This window comes from Mustela nigripes, chromosome 2 (assembly GCF_022355385.1).
Source record: "Mustela nigripes isolate SB6536 chromosome 2, MUSNIG.SB6536, whole genome shotgun sequence".
NCBI lineage: Eukaryota > Metazoa > Chordata > Mammalia > Carnivora > Mustelidae > Mustela > Mustela nigripes.
The window spans coordinates 62,840,578-62,860,316 of record NC_081558.1 but is presented as its reverse complement, the minus strand read 5'-3'; the positions used below and the strand labels follow the sequence as shown (position 1 = coordinate 62,860,316).

At 49.5% G+C, this 19,739-nt stretch overlaps 1 protein-coding gene across 4 annotated transcripts in view; it reads left to right on the top strand.

The window, feature by feature from the left end:
- ITGA9 (integrin subunit alpha 9) overlaps nt 1–19,739 on the top strand; it is a 326,717-nt gene that overhangs the window by 65,236 nt on the left and 241,742 nt on the right. For all 4 annotated transcript variants that reach the window (XM_059390569.1, XM_059390567.1, XM_059390568.1 and 1 more), the window contains 4 exons: nt 823–913; nt 3,588–3,633; nt 10,080–10,234; nt 19,556–19,716. In XM_059390569.1, coding sequence (XP_059246552.1) covers nt 823–913; nt 3,588–3,633; nt 10,080–10,234; nt 19,556–19,716 — 453 coding nt within the window. The remainder of the gene's footprint in view (nt 1–822; nt 914–3,587; nt 3,634–10,079; nt 10,235–19,555; nt 19,717–19,739) is intronic.

Here is a 19,739-nt window from a genome sequence, read left to right as displayed (position 1 = left end):
GGAGCCACTTGTACAGTAAATAGCCCTGAACCAAGACAGCATATGTTAATACAGACTGAACTTCATGATGAATGAAAGTACAGATGCCCTATGGTGGTAGAGCTGTGAACTCCAATTGGCTGGTTGGGGGGCTGCCTTGTAGGAAAGAGGGTGGCTTCGGCTGATTTTTTATTTATTTATTTTACCCACAGTTTATAGAAGGTTCAGGACCCTGGAGCTCCAGGTTTTCTAGACAGGACAGTCTCACCTGTATGGAAAGCTCATGAGCCTGTAGGTCTTCTTATCAGCTCGGTTAAGAGGTGGTTTCCATGCGCCCATCTCTGCCAGCTGAACATGCTCACTGCCTGCCCGCCCCCCACCGCCGTCCCGGGGAAAGACTGACGGCACCTCCAAGGAGAGAGGTGGCCCATGTTTGGTACATATTTGGGTAGAGAGATCTAAGGAAAACATGTTCTTAGAATTCTAGCCAGCTCCACCTGCATGGAAACAAAACAGAACCGCTGTTGGAAATGGAAGTAAACATCCATTTTGAACTTCACGTGGCATGTCAAAACATTAGCACATAAGTCTAGGTGGGTTTTTCGTGAACAGTGAGCTTGAAAAATTTTTAAACAATGACATGTCATGAAGACAAGTTACCGTAACCGAGTGCGTGGTCTTTGGTCATGTGCTAAAAACCCCAGGATCAAATTAGGACCACAGTTTTCTCTTTCAACAGCTCCAGGACCAAGCATCCGACGGAAGCTGCGTAGAACAGTCCTGCGTTCTTACTCACCACTGTGCTCCTATCCGGTGACTCAATTTCCCTATTATCTGTTTCAGAAGCTGTCTGGCCGGAAGATAAGTCCGGTTCTGCGGATGTTTGGACAGTCCATATCAGGAGGCATTGATATGGATGGAAATGGCTATCCTGGTAAGCTGTTTTTCTTTAAGGGCATAAGAGATAAAAGAAGATAAGTGCATGAGGTAGAGTCATTTCCAGTAGGGTTAAGCTGTGGTGACAGCTCTGTGAGATGAGGAAAATTCCCATAATAGGAGGGGATACTTTGCCTGGTATTTGATTTTAAGGTGTTGAAGTTTACTTTGGGATTTTAGAAAGATCTATTCTGAAGAGTTTCAGCACCCAAAGGACAGATTGATATCAAAAGAAACAACAAAAAAAGAAAAGAAAAAGAACAGGATTTCTGTGGCATCAGCTCTGAGAAAAAGCACTGTCCACATTAAAAATGATAGTGAAACCTCATGTTCTCCTTAATATTTAAGCATAGTTAGAGACCTCTTACCCTTGAGAGGGGAAAAAAAGGAGCTGGGCAGCACCTTCCCCACCTCCTAACCCCTGCAATAAAATTGAAATATTTGGAGCAAAGAAGAAAACCCTCCCTGATGGACAAAACAGACCCTCACTGTTCTGGCTGCCTTGTCTTCAAGGTGAATTAATGCCTCGTGATGGTTGAGGCTAATTGAAGAAAAATGTACCATTTCCCACCTCAGTCCCAAGTGTTGTTTGGTTTAGGGAAAATGCCCTGGGCAGGGGGGTAGTGGTTCTTTTGGGGTTTGAAGGGGATGGAGTGGGGTGAGGTGAGGAAAGAGAGATGAGAATTTGAAAAACTCTGAAATGTTCCTGGAATTCAGGAAGCATTTTCCTGGAACTCTAGGTCATCTTGCTGTCTTTGAGGAAGTACTTTTTCCACTTAAAATGCCCGGGAAGGACTTGTGAGATCCAGTGCTGGGCATACGAGGGCAGCACATTTGGTAGCTTCTTATGGGCAACAGTTTTGATCATTTTTTGTGACCTTTCAGAGCCAGGAGGAGGGGATAGGAAAGGGTTGTTGCTGAAGTTTTTGTTTCTGTGGGCCTCATGGGCTTAAGTCGGAGAAGGCCATTCTTCTTGTTTTGGGTAATTTGTGGCTGTCCTGGAATAATACCTGATGTATACGCAAAATGCTCCCACGTGCACAGTGGCTCCCATAGTGTGGCCGGTGGGTAGAGATGGAGTGTTCCCCATGTGAAAGACATGGGTACTGAGCCGCAGAGAACTTAGGGGCCAGGCCAGAGGTCACATCGCAGTGGGCAGAGACACACGTTCTCTATGAGCAGGTGGGTTCACGCTTTATGATGTATGGGAGTTTCTTACATTTTTTTCTTTTAAGATTTTTAAAAATTTTTATTTATTTGAGAGAGAATGAGCACATGAATGTGGGGAGGGGCAGAGGGAGAAGCAGGCTCCCTGCTGAGAGGGAAGCCTAGTGCAGAACTCGAGCTCAGGCCCCTGGGATGGTGACCTGAGCTGAAGTCAGACACTTAATGACTGAGCCACCCAGGCACCCCTGAACTTCTTATATTTTTCATAAAAAAAAAATGACAGATTCCTCAGGTTCTTTTGTTTTCAAACATCTAGTCAACTCAAAAAGGCTTGGAAAACAGCAAAATTAACAAGCATACCCAAATGCAGAAATTTTAGCAGTCCTACAATTCATGGATTTGCTGTTTCTTTTTCCTTAATGAGGACATATATAGACATAGGAATTCAGTCTGTCTTGGATTCAGATGCTTGCTTCTTTAAGGTGGTAATGGGAACCCCAAGACTAAGGAGTTTATACTTGAAGGGAAGAAAGGCAGAGAGCTACTAGATGAGTATATACTTTATAAATTCAGGTTACTTAAAAATAAACATTACTGGGGCACCTGAGAGGCTCAGTCATTAAGCATCTGCCTTAGGCTCAGGTCATGATCCCAGGGTCCTGGAATTGAGCCCCACATTGGGCTCCCTGCTCAGAGGGGAGTCTGCCTCTCCCTCTCCCTTTGCCTGCTGCTCCCCCTGCTTGTGCTCTCTCTCTCCTCAGAAATAAATAAATAAGATCTTAAAAAAAGGAGAAAAAAATTACCATCTAGCTCTTGGGTCTTGGTTTGTAGTATACTCAGTATTTCCTGAATTTTCTGATTTAAATATGTGATTTAACCTATGTATTTAAATATTTTTAAAATATTACATTTAACAACTAATACTTAGTAGATGTCTTTTAATTTAAGTATTATGAAATACCATCAGCTTTTGAAGAAGACCCTTAGGATAATTATGCCCACAGTACAGACAAGGACACTGAGAGATTCTGAGGTTACGGGAGTGAGGGGTGGAGCAGAGATGATTCACATGTTCTACAGAACCTTGAGCTTCTTTCCAGCTCATTTAGTTCTAAGTATCTGGCTCTCTAATTCACTCGTGTCCAAAAGATACATAATGTGACCCACATACATAATTTAATGTATTCTAGGAACCACATAAAAAAGATAAAAAGAAATAGGTGAAATTAATTTTAATAATAAATATAAAAGTTTTTGGGCTAGTTCATGGTTCTCATAGCAGCCACATTTCAAGGTCTCAGCAAGCCATGTGGTGATTGGCTGCCCCAAGGGGCAATGTGGCTCTCCCTCTTCCAAGATCACCATGTGGCCCACAGGAAGGCTGTTGCCCCCGCCCCCCCCCAAGAGCTCAGTGCTGGGCCTCGTGGCTGGGGACCTTTCCAGGGGTGGGTAGGATGGGAGGGGCTTCAGCATGTCTCTGAATGCTACAAACTTCTGATTTTCAGATGTAACTGTTGGAGCCTTCATGTCAGACAGCGTGGTTCTCCTAAGGTGAGATGCTTCCCTCTTGCTTCTTGGGTTGCATTCTTCACGATGAGGGCTGGGCTTTGGTGAGGTGGGTGGTTGGGGAAGTTCTTCACCGTCAGTCAGCAGTTCCCTCTGTGCTGTTCCTGGAGGTGCTCGGAAAGTAAAAATGCGGCTGTCTGGTCCTCCTTGTCCCCAGAGTTTCCAGCTGGCGGGCCTCGAGTGGCTTGTAGCTCTGGGACAGTAGCCTCCCTACGGCTTGGGGTGGCTTCAGCCCCAGCGGTTTTGCCTTTTGCCTTGAACAGCTGCTTCATGAATGTGTGTACATGATGTCCTCATTTCCTGTGGGCACCAGGACACTCAGGGGCTCCCAAGCACTGCCTTGTCCCAGCTCTTCATCCCCACCTTGTCAGTCCCCAGATCCCCAGGGGCGGGGAGCCTCCTGCCCTTTGAGCAGGACTTCCTTGCCTATGGAGGCAGAGGTGTGGGATGGGAGCCCATGCACCATGACTCTCTCCCACAAAGGCTGGAGGCTGCCATCCTGCCTTGAACCATCTCCAAGTATTTCTTCCATATGAGTCAGAGGAGGCCAAATTACCCTTTGGAGTGGGAGCCAGCTCTTAGGTTTTGTTAATAACCTGATGGCAGAACCTTCTAAAATAGGCCAGTGGGATCTTAGAGCTGGAAGGGGTCCCAGAAGCCATGGAGCTGCACACCCCCAGATTCTTCTCATTCAGCAGTGCCTTCCTCCAAGTCTCTGGCTGCAAGGCACCTGGCCCTTAAGGTGCCCCTAGGGGTGAGAACTTAGAAGCTTTGGAGAGAACCAATTAACCCTAGCTAACTTGGGATGTTAACCTGTTAAGGAGGCAGAATCACCTTAGGTTGGGAGGGTGTGGTCCAGGGCCAGGTGGCCTTGGTTCGAACCCCCACTCTGCCGTTGGGAGGCGGGTTTCTCCAGGTGACCCGCCTTTCAGAAATCCCCCCCTCTTTAAACAGGAGAATGGTGGTACTTCCTTCACTGGGTCCACAGAACTCTGTGAATTAGTACTACATGCAAAATGCATAGAACAGGTAGGGGGTCAATGAATGTTAGCAATGCTTAGGTAACTTATGCAAAATATGCCTCCCTAAAATTCTGCTTCTTGATTCTATATTTTGCATGTAGCAGCCCTTCAGTATTTGATAGTGGCTTGTGTGTCCCTGAGGTGGTGACGTCGCCATATGACTGGATCTCTACTTTCTTTATCCCCCAGCCCTTACCCCTGTCCTGTGGGTTGGCCATCCCCTTTCAGGTAAAACAGCTTACGTAGCCTCCATTGACTGAGGTGACACTTCAGAAGCTGAGCTTACCCACCGCCTTCTCTCCTCTTCGCTGTCCCGAGCAGCTTGCTTTGGCTTGTCACGATTCCTCTAGAATAAAACACGTTCCCCAGCTCTCACAGTTGAGAAAAGGCACTCCTAAAACCGGGAGTATCTGGCTTAAGGTATATCCTGTAGATTCTCCTTTTTTTTTTTTTTTTAAAGATTATATTTATTTATTTGACTGTGTGTCAGATCCTGGGTGCATCTCACGGAGCAACTGTGCAAGCAACCCACACAGCCAGTGTTTGCTGAGTGCCTGCCACATGCCAGGCACTGCTTGGACTCCCACATGCTCAGCGTTCTCTGGTTGTTCTGTTTTTTTCTTTCCCTTTGGAGGTGTAAATTGCATATAGCGGAGCCTGCTGATTGAAGGATCGCACGTGTACAGTTGTAAGCAGGTGCCTGTGTGTGTAACTGCCACCCATTAAGATAAAGAACATTTCTATCACCCCAGGAAATTTCCTCCTGCCTCTTCCCAGTTACGCCCCCTTCCGATGGGCAACCGTTGGTCTGATTTTCATTGCCGTGGATCAGCCCTGCCTGTTCTAGAATTTCACATAGATGGGATTATGGAGTCCACACTCTCTTGGCTCTGGCCTCTTTCACTTGGTGCAACGTGTTTGAGATGCCTCTGAGTCATTCTGTGGTGCTCTTCTTCCCTTACTGAGCAGTAGTCCGCTGACTGAATACACTATAGCTCGTTCGTCTGTTCTCTTGTTGGTAGAACATAATGTTTTTAGGAGAGGCAGGGTCAAAAAAAGGGTGGAGAGAGAGATGCTTAAGAGAGAATCAACCCTGAGATCGTGACCTGAGCCAAAATCAAAGGTTGTATGTTACCCGACTGAGCCACCCAGGTGTCCCGATAGATCACATTTTAATTCTTAGTTTTCTTAACAACTCCATGACATAGATATTATTACTATTATTCCCATTTTATGGATGAGGAAAGCAAGTGATTTTGAAGTTTTATTAATTTTAAAAAGGAGATCATTGTTGATTGTGGTCAGTGCCATGAGGATGATGAGGCAGGGTCATGTGGTCAAGGGCCCTGGTTCGCATCAAACCCAGCAGAGAGGGCCACGTAGTCATGTTAGGAGGTGACAGTGGTGTCCTTGGCTCTGGCAGGTCAAGAGAAGTGAGGTGCAGAGGTCAGATCGCTGGGTGGGAGAGAGAAGGAAAAGCAAGAAAACAGATGGTGAAGTTTGACTCCTTTCCAGAAGCTTGGCTACAAAGGAGCAAATGGGATTGCCATGTGGCTCAGAGGTTAGGCCAAGAGTCTTTGAAACCTCTTCTGCTCTCCTTGGCCCTTTCCTCTCCTGCACTACTCAGAGGTGGTCCCCTTTAGCTTCACCCTCATCCATACAAGACTTGCCCTGACCCCACTCTCCCCTTGGGGCCTGAAGAGACAGAGGGAGAGGGGGACGAGACTGAATGGGGGTTGAGGGAGGAGAGGAAGGTGAGATGCGGTGTATAGGCCGTGGCGGACAGGGACCTTGTCTTTGAGCCAGGCCCCAACACTGGAACAGGTCCAGGGCAAAGTTCAGCGTGGGACATGGGCGAGGGTGACCCCCTCAGGTCTCTTCCTGGAGCAGGGAAGGCAAACTGGGACCCCTTAGAGAGGGGGCCAGGGAGGAACAGGCAGAAGGACTGCTGAGTGTGTCTGAGGGGCCAGGAAGGCATCTGTTGATAAGGTGCTAGATGTGGCTGAACGACTGTGGACATGAAGGTCTGGAGACGTCAGTGGGCTAAGCGAGGTGGGCATCCCAGGCATGGCTTAGCTGACCAGCAAGTTAGGTGGACTTGAGTCCCCTCAGAGTTTGGCCGAGACCAGAAAAAATCAATCATGCACAGGCTCATATAACATACCATGCCCATTCTTTTTTCTTTCTTTCTTTTTTTAAAAAATATTTTATGTATTTATTTGACACACAGATCACTAGTAGGCAGAGAGGCAGGCGGAAAGAGAGGCAGGGGAAGCAGGCTCCCCGCTGAGCAGAGAGCCCAATGCAGGACTCTATCCCAGGACCCTGAGATCATGATCTGAGCTGAAGGCAGAGGCTTAACCCACTGAGCCACCCAGGGGTTCCACACCATGCCCATTCTTACATGTCCTCAGGGAGAGTCCAGATGTGTACGGGCCTGGAATCCTTCAGGCTGCCGCAAAGGGCACACCTTACTGTGAGTGGTATTAAGGACATAGACGTTAATTGGCTGCCTGGAGGGGATGGCTCCACGGCTGGTTTAGTAGCCTCCATCTTCATGGGGTGTCAGCGCTCAATCTGTCCGACTGTGGCTGTCCCACATGCAGCACTGCCTCCCACAGAAGGCTGGGGTGATGGGAGCAATACTCCATCAGACGGCATCCGGGGAGGTAAATGCAAGGGAAATACAGATCTACCTTGACCTAGGAAGGAGTTACTGTTAGGATAAACCCATTGTAAGTTGAAAATATCCTTACATGGAAACATATTTACTACCCCTAACCTCCCGAACACCATGGCTTAGCCTGGCCTGCCTCAGCTGCGCTCAGAATACTCACCTCAGAACACTTACACCCGCCTTCGGTCGGGCACAGTCCTCCAACAGTAAGTTGGTTTGGTAATCAGGTGTTGACTCTCTCACGTAAATGACTGAAAGCTGCGCCTAAAGTCACAAACAGAGCCTCCACACGGCTACAGAAAGGGTGTCAGCATAGGGGCTGTTCAGCCTCGTGATTGGTGGCGGAGCCCAGGAGCTGTGGCTCCAGGGCCAGCGTCGCCACACAGTCATCCCACATAGCACCGGCAAGGGGATCCTTGGGGATCCAGATTCACGGTTCAAAGTTCAGTTTCTCCCAAGTGCACGTCAGCCCATCATAAGGTTGGAAAGTTGTTACATTGAATCGTCGTAAGCCAGGGACGGTCTGTATCAGGATTTGAACTATCGGAGTCATCAGAAAGAGGTAGTCTATTTTAAGTTAGAATTAAGTCTTGAAGGCCTTTGTGGTGCTGTCCTTCAGCGCCCCTCTGCTTCTCTCACGGGGAAGGGCCCCTCTGCAGGCGTGACCGCAGGCTGGTCCCACTCTGCCCTTGCTGATTTTGTGCTCTCCCCTTAGCTGCAGAGGGCAGGGCGTGTGTGAGGGCGATGGGCGCCCAGTGCTGTGCCACTTCAGTTCAGAGGGAGTGATGAGAGAGTTCAGGAAAGACTTCTGGGCTTTCCCTGGTCCAAGAACAATTCTTGGAAGTGAAACAGGATCGAGGGCCTTATCTGACAGGTGCTGGTGAGACGTGTGCTTCTGAAGGTCTTTGTCCTCACCTCAGAGGATCCTGTGCTGACGGCCTCCATCGACATCATTTTCCCGGCCTGCTCCCCCGGCCTTCCTCTGCAGGGCTCTGCCGGGAGTGGGGACTGGGTGGCCCCTGGGATGGCAGGCGGTGGTCAGGCCTTCCTTCCGTGTGGTGACCAGGGAGCATGTGCCCTGGGCAGGGTGGAGATCTCACAGGGTCGAGAACAGCACTCCCTGGTGCCTCTGTCTGTTTTGTGAAAGTTGGGGCGCTCCTGTGGTTTTCAGTCCCTGGGCCTGTTGTGAGGTTGGCACCCGTTTCACACCTCAGGTTTTTGAACACCAGTCCTGAGGCTATCAGGATGAATTTGGGGGGTCCTAGACCTTCAGGGGCCTGTAGACTGGTGGAGCAGCCTTGGAAACAGACAGTGATCTTAATGAGTAAGTGAGGGGAGGTTTGAAGATGGTGCAGGGGTCCTGGCGAAGGCCTCCCGGGAGAGGGACATGAGCTGGCCATGGAAGGACCTGGGGCTTTCTAGATTGTCTGTTGGTATCTGCTCAGTCCTCTTGACAAGGAGCAGAGCATTTGTTTTCTGTGTTATTGAGAGCATCTTACAAGGATGAACCCAGAAGAAAATTGGAAGGCCGGGACCTTGGATTTCTTTCAGGCACTGCTATTGTCTGACGTCTGTTGGCCTTACAGCTGGCTTTGCTCTGGGAGATCCACCATTCCCTTGCCCTAGTTCCAATTCTCTCAGCCTTGAACCCACGTCCATGGCAGTGGTGGCAGCAGTGAAAACCCTTCACCCTCTTGGGCCACATGTGTCCTTCCTTCCCTCTTTCCCTGAGGTTTTCCTTAATACCTTCTTTGAGAGTTGTGTTCCTTTTTCCCATCTGTCTTGTCGCTGTGGGCTCTTGGCAGGGTCACTGTACACAAGGAAGGTCATTGTTCTCAAGCCGCTAATGCCCCTTAATCTTGTTATATCACCCCAGTGGCAGGAAGGCTGGGGCTCTCTGGAGGTAAAAGGGTCTCATTGTGAGGTCTGGAGGGGAGAAGGCTAAGCCGCAGCTTAGGGGAACTGTCCCTGAGCAGGTGTCTGCAATGACAGCAGGATGGCCTGAATCAGCTTGGTCGGCCAACCCTGGAGTTCCCCAGAAGGTGCAGGAGGGATGCGTGTATCGATCCAGTATGGGGTGGGTGGGGATGCTGGCCGTCCGAGTTGGTGTTAAGGATGCCAGTGTTTACAGGGTTTTACTTGCTCTTGGGATCAGGTGGGTTGATTTCTTAAGCTCTGAAATGCTTCGCTGTTACCAGCTGGGACTCTCTGGATCAAGTTCTTTTAGAGAAATGCTTAATGAATTGAGGGAGTCAAGGAAGGGCGAGGTTTGATGCACTGGATGGAACTGGAACTCTGCAGCTCATGCTTCCAGAGACAGTAAGGGCATGGCCATTCCCGACGGTACAGCTGTTTCTCGAGTCCTGGCATCCGCTGTAGGAACTCCCCTTAAATATATTACTATCTTCCTAATAAAATGGAAATCGGAACTTAATTGGTGAAATTTTAAATAATCACCCAACATCTGGTGGTTCATTTATGGCTTCATCCAGATGTGTTTTATTAACAACTTACTTGCCTTTACTATTGGGAAGTTAACCATTAATTTATTAGGAAATAAGCCACTTCAAAAACCGGGAGAAAGTATTTACAGGGCCCATTGGCCCTTCTCTCACAGGTTACTTCATGGTTTCGTTAAGTGCTGGGCTGAACGCCGAGGATTTCTCTCTCTGGATTACTTCTTGTTCTGTTCTGAGAGCATGGCTAAGTCACCTCCCTCTCTCGATGCACAGGGCGAGACCCGTCATTACGGTGGACGTCTCCATCTTCCTCCCAGCCTCCATCAACATCACGGCGCCTCAGTGTCACGATGGGCTGCAGCCTGTGAACTGCCTGAACGTCACCGCCTGCTTCAGCTTCCACGGCAAGCACGTTCCAGGAGAGATTGGTAATGAGCCCCTGAGTCAGGGCTTGGGATGGCCATCTTAGCTGGAGAGGGCTTGTGTGACTGGGGTTGCTGAGAGATTCTTCTGGAGCCTTTGATTTCCCTGTGCATCCTGGCCAGTTTTGCAGGCAGCAGATACACAGTCCAGACCCTCTTTCTCTTACAGTTCCTGCTCTTTTCTGCTTCCCATAGTTTCCCAATTTAACATAGCCTCCAGCTCTGGAACAAATAACATTTGACCCCAAGCATCCTTTCCCCAATGTGTGACTAGACTGAAACCTCACGGGGCCACAGGTGTCACAGGCCAGTGGGACTTGTGGAAAGGTAGTGACTGGAGCCTCGCCCTTACAGAACATTCCATTTGGTTAGAAAAAAAGAAGTGGTGGGTCTTTGGAGGCTCTCCCTTAGCCTGGGGCACCAGCCAGATGTCAGGGCCGTAAGCCCTTGACTGTGGAATCTGAGACCAGGGATGGATGGTAGGATCAGGATGTTGAATTTTATGAAGCCCTAGACTTGCAAAAGAGGAGGAGCTGCATTGTCAGCTTCGGATGACAGAAAAGAGACAGCAGGCCCTGCTATTTCTCTGGTGGAGAAGGCCAGCTTGCTAGCCCAACTCCAGAGGTCCAGTCCCTGGAACAGATAGGATCAGGGCGGAGTAGAACTTAAGAGCACGTGGTCATCTGAAGGAAATGAATCTAGAACACTCATGCAGATTAATAAATGCTTTGCTCTTACTTGGAAGGCTGATTTAATAATAGAAATTCTAGGAAAATAGAAAATTCTAGGAAAATTTTTAAAAACACACAAAAAACAATAAGAACCTGGACTTTCTGCATTTCTTAGACATTTGTAGAGTCAAGTGTCTCACTTCCCTAATCACAGTGTGGTCGCTAGACCCAGCAGTACCAGCGTCCTCTGGGTGCTTGTTAGAAATGCAGAATCTCTGGCCTCGCTCTAGGTCTGAGAAGCAGGATCTGTGTGTGCATTTATGTTCAGGAAGCACTGATCTGGAGCGTGTGTGTGTGTGTTTGTGCACACTCGTGTGCGCTCATGGGCGCGAACATGCACACGTATCCTGGTCTGTTTCTCAGCCGCACCTTGAAAGCTGTATGTTATTTAATAGTGTGCTAATCCTTCTAGGCTAATAGCCTCCTTGATACTTTATCTTGATCTTCAGATGGTTTGAATAAGTTCAACAATCAAACCTTGAACTTGTTCATAGAGATTTCTTTAAAAAAAAAAAAAAACTTAGAAATTTCAAAACTGAATGTAAACATTCCATGCACTCAGAACTTGGTGACAAAGAATTAACAAACGTTTTATGTGGAACCCAGTCAGAAAAAGACCAGACTCAGTGAGAAACGTACTTGCTCAGGGTCACATAGCTGTTGGTGAAGCCAGGAGTTGAATCCTGGTTTGAGCATACTTAGTTTTGCTTTCCAAAAACTCTTTCTCATCTCCTCCCTAATCAGTCTCTAGGGAAACATTTTTTTCTATTGGTCCTAGGGCTGCTGTGTCCTCTGCCCAATTAGAAGGTGTGTCTTCTATCAAATTCCAGCTCATGATGTAGCTGGACTCCATTAAGAAACATTATGAAAGAACTGAATTGAAGATTTATGTTGGTGTGTATAAAAATAAGCAGAACTATCCTAGAACTCTAAAATAAGCAAGTGATTAATAGTTCATGTGTGTGTTCATTTGACAAATGTTTATTGTGTGCCTGCATGTGCCAAGCATATCCTCATGGAGCCTCCAGTGGGGGTTACAGAGTTTCTATTATTTTGATCCTGAAGCAGTATACACCATTCCAGGCTCTTTAATGACATCACTGTGGTGGTAATGAAGGTATTTTGGCACAGCAGGAACAGATGAGAAGAAACCCAAGATGCCAGTTTTTGAGCAGGAAGGATGTCAGACCATAAGATGGGGGTAGAGTGGACTCTGATTAGAAGGTTTGTGGGCTGAGCCAGGAGGAGATGTGGGTGTCTTCTCATGCTACTGCCCACCAGTGGGCCTTCTGGGCCCCAGTGACTGGGGCCCCTTTCATTGACCTCTAGGCAGAATGATAATGGAGTTCTGGCTCAACCATGACCCCTGAAGAGTCGGAGAAGATCAGGAGAAACAGGCTGGTGGATAGCGCATGGTCCTGCCCGTAGTGCGCAGCGTGGAGGGAGTGGGCTGACACCCATGTGCAAGTCTTGGACTCTGAGTAGCAGCACGCTCTCCCACTGAAATCAGACATCCCTTTACAATCTAAGCAGTATTTTTCCACATTTACTTTACACATGGTAACAGGAATTTTGGTATCAATGGGGCGATGCAGAATATTCTCCATCCGTTTTTCTTTGTTGTCCCCAGGCATTCAGGGCAAGGTGCTGGATCTCCATCTTTGTAGAAATCTGGTAAAACATGAACTAGCTGTGGAATGTGGAGAGACTTGAGGAGGGAAAGCGGGCAGCCCTTAAGGAAATGTGAGAGAAATCAAGGAAGTGACAGGTAGCTTGCGGGGGTCCAACAGTGGTGGGGGATCCCTGGGGTCCAGCACAGAAGGCAGGGCCTGGGCTCTGTGTCGTCAGGAGGATCAGGTGCCTGGTCTCCAGGTGGTGGAAGGTGGGGGCACCGCCATCCTCCACTGTCGTCCAAGCTCAGCGTCACTGTGCAGGCCTCTGTGTTGGGAACTCAAGGCCAGGGCGTGATGAGCTTTCCTTTGTCCCCTTGCTGGCAGCTGCAGGGAGCCTGGGTCCTGGTGGGTTTGGCCATGGAATGTCTAACAAATGAATGCCCGCCTTGGGCCGACCTTCTAGGCCCCCTCTCAGCATCTGCATGTCCACGACTGGATTGCATCCATAGAGTGGCTGCATTGGTGCAGTGTGGCTGGCGCAGTGTGTACTGGGTTCTTCCGAAGAGTTGTCGGAAGCCTTTTCTATCTGATGGCATCTTGAACCGTGGGACCCCCCAGGGACGGCTTGGGGAGCCATAGATGCTACATGTCACTTATAAGCTGACCTCTTTGGTTCCTCCTCTTTGGTAGGACCTGCTGGGGAAGGACCTCCATTCTCCTCTTCATCTTCTGCTTTAGCAGTGGGAAACCACAGCTCCCACGTGGTCTCCAGGGTGTTCGGGGCTGGCTGATGGCCTCTGGCAGGACCATGGAAACTCCAGAGACTCTGTAGGGGGTGACTCTGCCTTGGCCCCTGGAATGGCAGCATCCAGTTAGGAAAACAGAAACCAGTTGTTTTGACAGAATTTAATATCAGGAATTGGGAAAGCAGGTCTTGGATTTAACTGGTAGTCACTGCCAGAAACAGCCCCCACTTCTGGGTTGGCGTCGGTGGGGGAGAGAGGTCTCAAAGCGTGGTGCCCTGTCCAGCTGCAGCAGCGGCACGTGGGAATGTTAGAAATGAACATTCTCACTGGGGCACTGGGGCCCAGTCACCTGCCCTTCAGCACACCTCTGAGGGGGCTGGGACTTGAGGACCCCTGGTCAAGCAGACAAACAGAAGAGGTCACACCTGCGGTGATCAGAACCTAGAAGCTTGGAGTAGGCACTCTGCTAGCCTGAGACCTCAACCTTGGGGGAGGGGGTAGCAGCTAGTGCAGTGGGGGAAAAGCTGACACTGGTATTAACTACAGTTGAAACTAGCTGCCAGGAAAGACTGTCGCCAGCTGAAGCTGATAGGAATAGGGAGCAGGCAGGAGGATGCAGCCCTTCTCCCTCCACCAGCCTCCCTCAAGCTGACCATCTGGGTTGAGCCTCCCACAGACCCGCTAGCAGAGGCATGCAGAGATGCCCAGACCCAGCCTCACAGAGCAGGGTGGGTCGGGAGCTGAGAGACAACAACTTCGGGAACTAGCCCAGCCAGCAGCCAGTCACAGAAGCACCTGTTGGGTCATTAACTACAAATAGTTAAGTTCTTTTTTTTTTAACATTTTATTTATTTATTTGACAGAGAGACAGCGAGAGAGGGAACACAAGCAGGGGGAGTGGGAGAGGGAGAAGCAGGCTTCCCACAGAGCAGGGAGCCCGATGTGGGGCTTGATCCGAGGACCCTGGGATCATGACATGAGCTGAAGGCAGACACTTAACAACTGAGCCGCCCAGGCACCCCACAAATAGTTAAGTTCTTTAGAGTGCCAGAGTACACGCTCCCCTCCCTGGGCGCAGAGCAGAAGCCAGTGAGACAGAGCCCTGACCCTCCAGGAGCTTGCATTCTGCAGGGAGGGAGGCCAGTGCAAACAGCTGACGCTCCCTCACCCAACCCCCACTTCTGGATGTGTCCAGGCTTTTTTGTTTGGTAGGCCCTCCTTTCCCTACTGGGGTGCAGGCACGTGTCCAGCTGTAGCGGTTCGAAGAACAAATTTATAACCCATCTCACCAAGCAGTTTAAAACAAGAGTTCTGCCCATCCCAAGTGTTATTAATCCCTTCATTCTTGGCCTGGGAGGCAGCGTGTCACTCCTTGGAGCATCCTGGCTGCCGTAAGGGTGGGGAGTGCTGTGCCAAAGAGTTCTGCCCCTTCGCCCCGGGGCTGAGCCTCTACCTGCTTCCTGGCCAGGCTAAAGCTGAAATGTGCTGGGCAGGCTCTGGGGGCTAGGGATGGAGCTGGCAATTCCGGACTCTCACTTAGAGGCTAAATGAAAACCAGGGAGGGATGAGCCCTAAATTGTTGTGTTTTGTGCTCTGATCTGGCACCCTGAGCATGAGCAAGTAGAGGTGCCTCCCTGCCTCCGGACAAGCAGTGGAGCCCAGGTCCTAAGCATGGCACCTGGTCATCCAAGCCAGCAGCAGAAGTAGGGTCGAAACCAGGCGACTTGTCTCCAGACCCTTCCTCTGGCTTTAGGTGGCGGGGGGCAGGAGGGTGTGTTTCTACTCCAGAGAGCACACATAACATTCTCCAAGCTCCTTCTGGTGTTTTGGGAAGCATGGAGATAGGATAATGAGGCAAATCCATGTCACATGAGGCATGGGGTAACCTCATCTAATAATTACCACCTCGCTCCTTTATGGGGTGGGGAGCAAGCTTAGGAGAGCTAGTAAAGGGGGAAATATCCTTCCTCTCCTTTCTCTTGGGAGATTCCAAGGGAAGCTCATTAAGTCTGGAAGGAGGATTTATTAGTTAGAATTTCACAGCTGAAGTCATGTTGCGATGGAGAATGGGAATGGATAAAAAACTTGCTAGGACCGACCAGAGCTGAGTTGATGCAAGACAGCTGGCTCCCTCCTGGCCCAGGCCAGTATGGGGGGCCCTTGGGAACCAGCTGGGGGCAGGGAGAGGAGGAGGCTGCAACATGACTTGGGGCTGGTCAGCTTTTCCATCAACATGACATCATTCGACATGGCATGGACACAAGCTGCCAGAAGGAAAACCTGAGGATGTGGACCGTGTGGTGGGAGCACGCGCTAATCAGAACCAGCACCCTTCCCGGGACGGGGACTGGCTGGCCTGGCTTGAATTAGGGGCAGCCACCCTCCCACCAGGCCAGGCTGCTGGAGCCTGCCAGCTGATTGGCTGCTTCTCTGGCATCTCTTCGCACTGGGGCTCCCTTTCAGACGCTCTTGGGTAGTTACTGTTTAAACCTGCCAGTTGAACTCAGGGCTCCAGAACGGTCTGCACCTCTTGCCACTCTGAAGGCTGTGAGACGCCCCCTCACTCAGGCTGGGCTTCCCATGATGAGTCTCCTGGTGGCTTTCTTCTCAAAGAGAGAGTGTGATATGGAACTGACTTACTTTTAGTGATTTAAAATGTCGAAGTAAATTTTAAATCAGGGAGAAGCATTAGCCAGGCAGTTATGAAGATGAAAAGCTTCCAAAATGATTATACTTGGTGAATTGGATAATTTGGTCTGTCTGTGATTGTATATTTTAACATTTTAGGAAAATCTGATAGGCGGACTTATTGGCATGCTCACACTCTGCCTGGAGCAGAGCAGTGGTTGTGGTCCTCAGCTCAGTTTGTAGTAACTGAGTTGTTTCTGTCTTCTCTTCAGCTGTCTGAAAGATGTATCGGGTCAGAGATTCTACAGTGAGAGGGAATGTCACAGGACTAAAGTTGTGTTGGAAAATATCCACACAGTGCTTGGCACACACTGAAGGCTGAATCCATTCCCTTTTCCTGACCTGCCCCATCTTACTTCAGATTCTCCCAGAAGCAGAGCCTGAGTCAAGGATTTGGTGTACATGGTTGATTCAGGCTGTGGTCAACCCCAGGAAGCACCAGTAGGAAAGTGAGACAGGAAGGGAAGGAAGCTGTGTCCGTAAGGGTTCTGCAGAGAAATAGAACCAATCGGATGTGTATATATTGACATTGTAGTTTGGAAGCATCTGAAGGCAGAAATATTTCTTTTGGGGTGACTTTAGTCTTTTTCTCATAAGGCCTTTAAGTGATTAGATGAGACTTACCCACATTATGGAGGGTGATCTGCTTTATTTGAAGTCTACTGATTTAAACAAAATCTCATTTAAAAATACCTTTGCAGGGGCACCTGGGTGGTGCAGTCGGTTAAGCCTTCCACTCTTGACTTTGGCTCAGGTCATGATCTCAGGGTGGTGAGATCGAGCGCCACATCGGGCCCTGTGCTCAGTATAGAGTCTCTATACTATATTCCCTCTCCTTCTGCCCCTCCCTGCACCTTCCTGCTGTTCTCTCTCTTGAATAAGTGAATAACTCTTCAGAAAAATAAAAATAAAAATACCTTTGCATTGATATCCAGATTTGGTGATAGGCTAGTCAAGTTGACACATAAACCATCACAGCAGTCCAACAGAAGGTGTGTTGTTGCTGAATCCTGCTGGGGAACACTGAGAGTCTGCGTGGAGCACCCTTCTGAGTTACTCCACCCACGGGATGAGGGAGCTGGGCTCCAGCGGTAGTGAGGTCTCAGGGACTCAGGTTCTCTGGCACTTCTGATCCACCATGCATGTGAGTAGAGCCACCAGAGAGCGCTCTCAGGAAAGGGGGTTCAGGTGCTGGCAGTGGCCAGTTGGACTGGGCAGCAGAGAAATAATACAAGCCAAGAGGATGTGCGTGGGGCACCGATCCTATGTGCTCTGTCTTCCTGTGATCATTTCTACCTTGGCTTTCTCTGAGCTCAGCTAGCTTTCTCTGAGCTCACTGGCAAGAGGGTTCACACCCTCCATTCTCCCCATGCCCACCCTTCCCAAGGGAGGGCAGCTCTTGCCTCTGGGAGGAAGGCCAGGGAGGGGGCCACTCAACAGCCACTGCCGCCATGTTGGTTTTGCCCAGCCGTAGGCTGGCTTGTCTTCCAGAAATGCCCATCCTGAGCTCTGGACTTACTAAACAGAACTTGGAAACACAGTCCATTTATACTTATCCTTTCTTACTGTTTGACTCTTGCTTGGGGAAATTGTGATGAGAAGAAAGTAAATGGGCCAGAGTTCAGTTCCGAATCACTGCATGTGTTGGGCTCTGCTGTCTGGGCATTTAAAAAATGTAAAACTTGCCCCAAGAATCAGCATGGTAGGAACAGCCCTGCACTGGAAGTTAGGAGAGTTCTGGACTCAGCTCTGTGGTGGAGGGCCCTCTGAACTGGAACAAGCCTGATTCCTTTTTGGGACCTTGGTTCCTCATCTGAAAAAATGAAGGTTTGGAGCCCAGGGGTCCCTCAGTTACCCTGAAGCTTTGACATTCTATGCATCTGCCCCGTTACCTGGTGTCACCAAAGGAGCCGGTGTGTAACACTTGTTTGGGCTCCCGTGTTTTCTCTTTGTTGTTACTTTCCCAAAGGCATTCTTTTCTTCCTCATTATATTGCCTTGGGTTATCCAGGTCTCAGGTCCCTCGGTGACCCAGCCTTGCCTTGGCAATCAGCTGTTTGCTGAAGTAAATACATTGGGGCAGAGCGGCCCTTGCTGACCAGGAATCCACCAGCTCGGCATGGCAAGATCCCCGAGATGGCAGAGGCCCAGGAAAACCATTAGATGCATCCAAAATACACCCCATGGCAGCTGCAGAACGCCTGTCCTGGTCCCTTTCCTCCTTCCTGGCTCGGACCTCCCCGGTGGCTGATGCCTTTGATGTTATTAAAGCCGGACCCATCCTTACTGCCCTGCTTCGCATACTTAAATGTAGGCAGGTGTGGGCTGCTTTTATGGGGGCAAGAGCCACAGCTTCCAAGGGGCCTGTTCGTGGGGACAGGGTCTGTTTTTCATGGCTCTGCAGCCTCCTCTGGTCATTTTGGGGACAGAGTGTTCCCTCTCTCTCACTTTAAATTGCCACATTCCCCTGAATCCACAAAGCAGTTAAAAAATAAGAAAGGGTCCCAGAGGACTGATCTCAGCTGTGGTACAGAAAAACAGAGAAATAGGTGTGTTAACACCAACGCCCGATTTGCCTAATGACGCACATTGTTGTAGGGTGACTGACTGACTCTGAAGTTAAGAAAGTAAGACCTTTTCGTTATCCAATGTGCATCTTGTACCGTGCCCTTTTTTTTAAAGTTTCAGATTGTGTCCCAGTAGGTTTTGCCCACTGATGTCATGTGTTCAGGAACAGGCGAGAAGTTTTTCCCTTCAGAAGTATGGCTCAGTATGCCTGAGCACAAGCCCCACGTGCCCGTGATACTGTTCAAATGACAGGCGCTCTACTATACACCATCTGTATATTCAGCTCCCTGGGAATTAAGTTAGCTTTAGCCTTGGTCTGAGTTTCTGTGAGTGTAAGTGCCAAGAGGGCAGGGCTCTGTGGGGCTGTTTCTGTGGTGGCCTCAGAGGGTAAACAGAGGAAGAGCAGGACTTCCCTGTCCCCTGTGCCTGGCATGTAGTTGGTGCTCAGGGGACGTGATGACACAAGGTCCAAGGGATGTCGCCATCACAGAGCGCACGTGAACACGTGAATATCTGGGGATTATTGGGTAATTGCTCCCTCATGTTGGGTGTCTGTCTCATTGCACTATAGGATTCAGGGTTATGTGTAGCCGTAATAATTTCTGTGGGTTTTAGTCAAATCCTGTCGGCTCACCACAGTGTCTTCTTTTCAGGATGCCGACCATGCTGGGTATCTCTAATTATTGCTGTGTATATTGGTGACACAGGTGGTAACTCATGGGGTTTGAGACAGGGAGGGCCATGACGTGTGATATACAGAGAATCACCGGGAAGACAGGGGTGGCCTCATTGTCTCTTGATTCTGAGAGGACGCTGGCTCTGCTTCTTTCCAAGAAAGTGTTGACTTGGGCTATAGCCCTTGGTTGCAGTGGGGAGGCAGGTAGCATACAAAGTGTGCTTGTGAGCTTGGGAGGGGGTAGTGCAGGTGGCCGTGACCCCACACGTGAGTCCTCACTGATGTCTTGACCTTATTTATTGGCAGGCCTCAATTACGTTCTGACGGCTGATGTGGCCAAAAAGGCAAAGGGCCAGTTGCCCAGAGTCTACTTTGTGTTGCTGGGAGAGTCCTTGGGTCAGATCACAGAGAAGCTGCAGCTGGTCCACATGGAGGAGGCCTGTCATCACTACGTGGCCCACGTGAAGGTCAGTCCTCTTTTTCTTCTCCC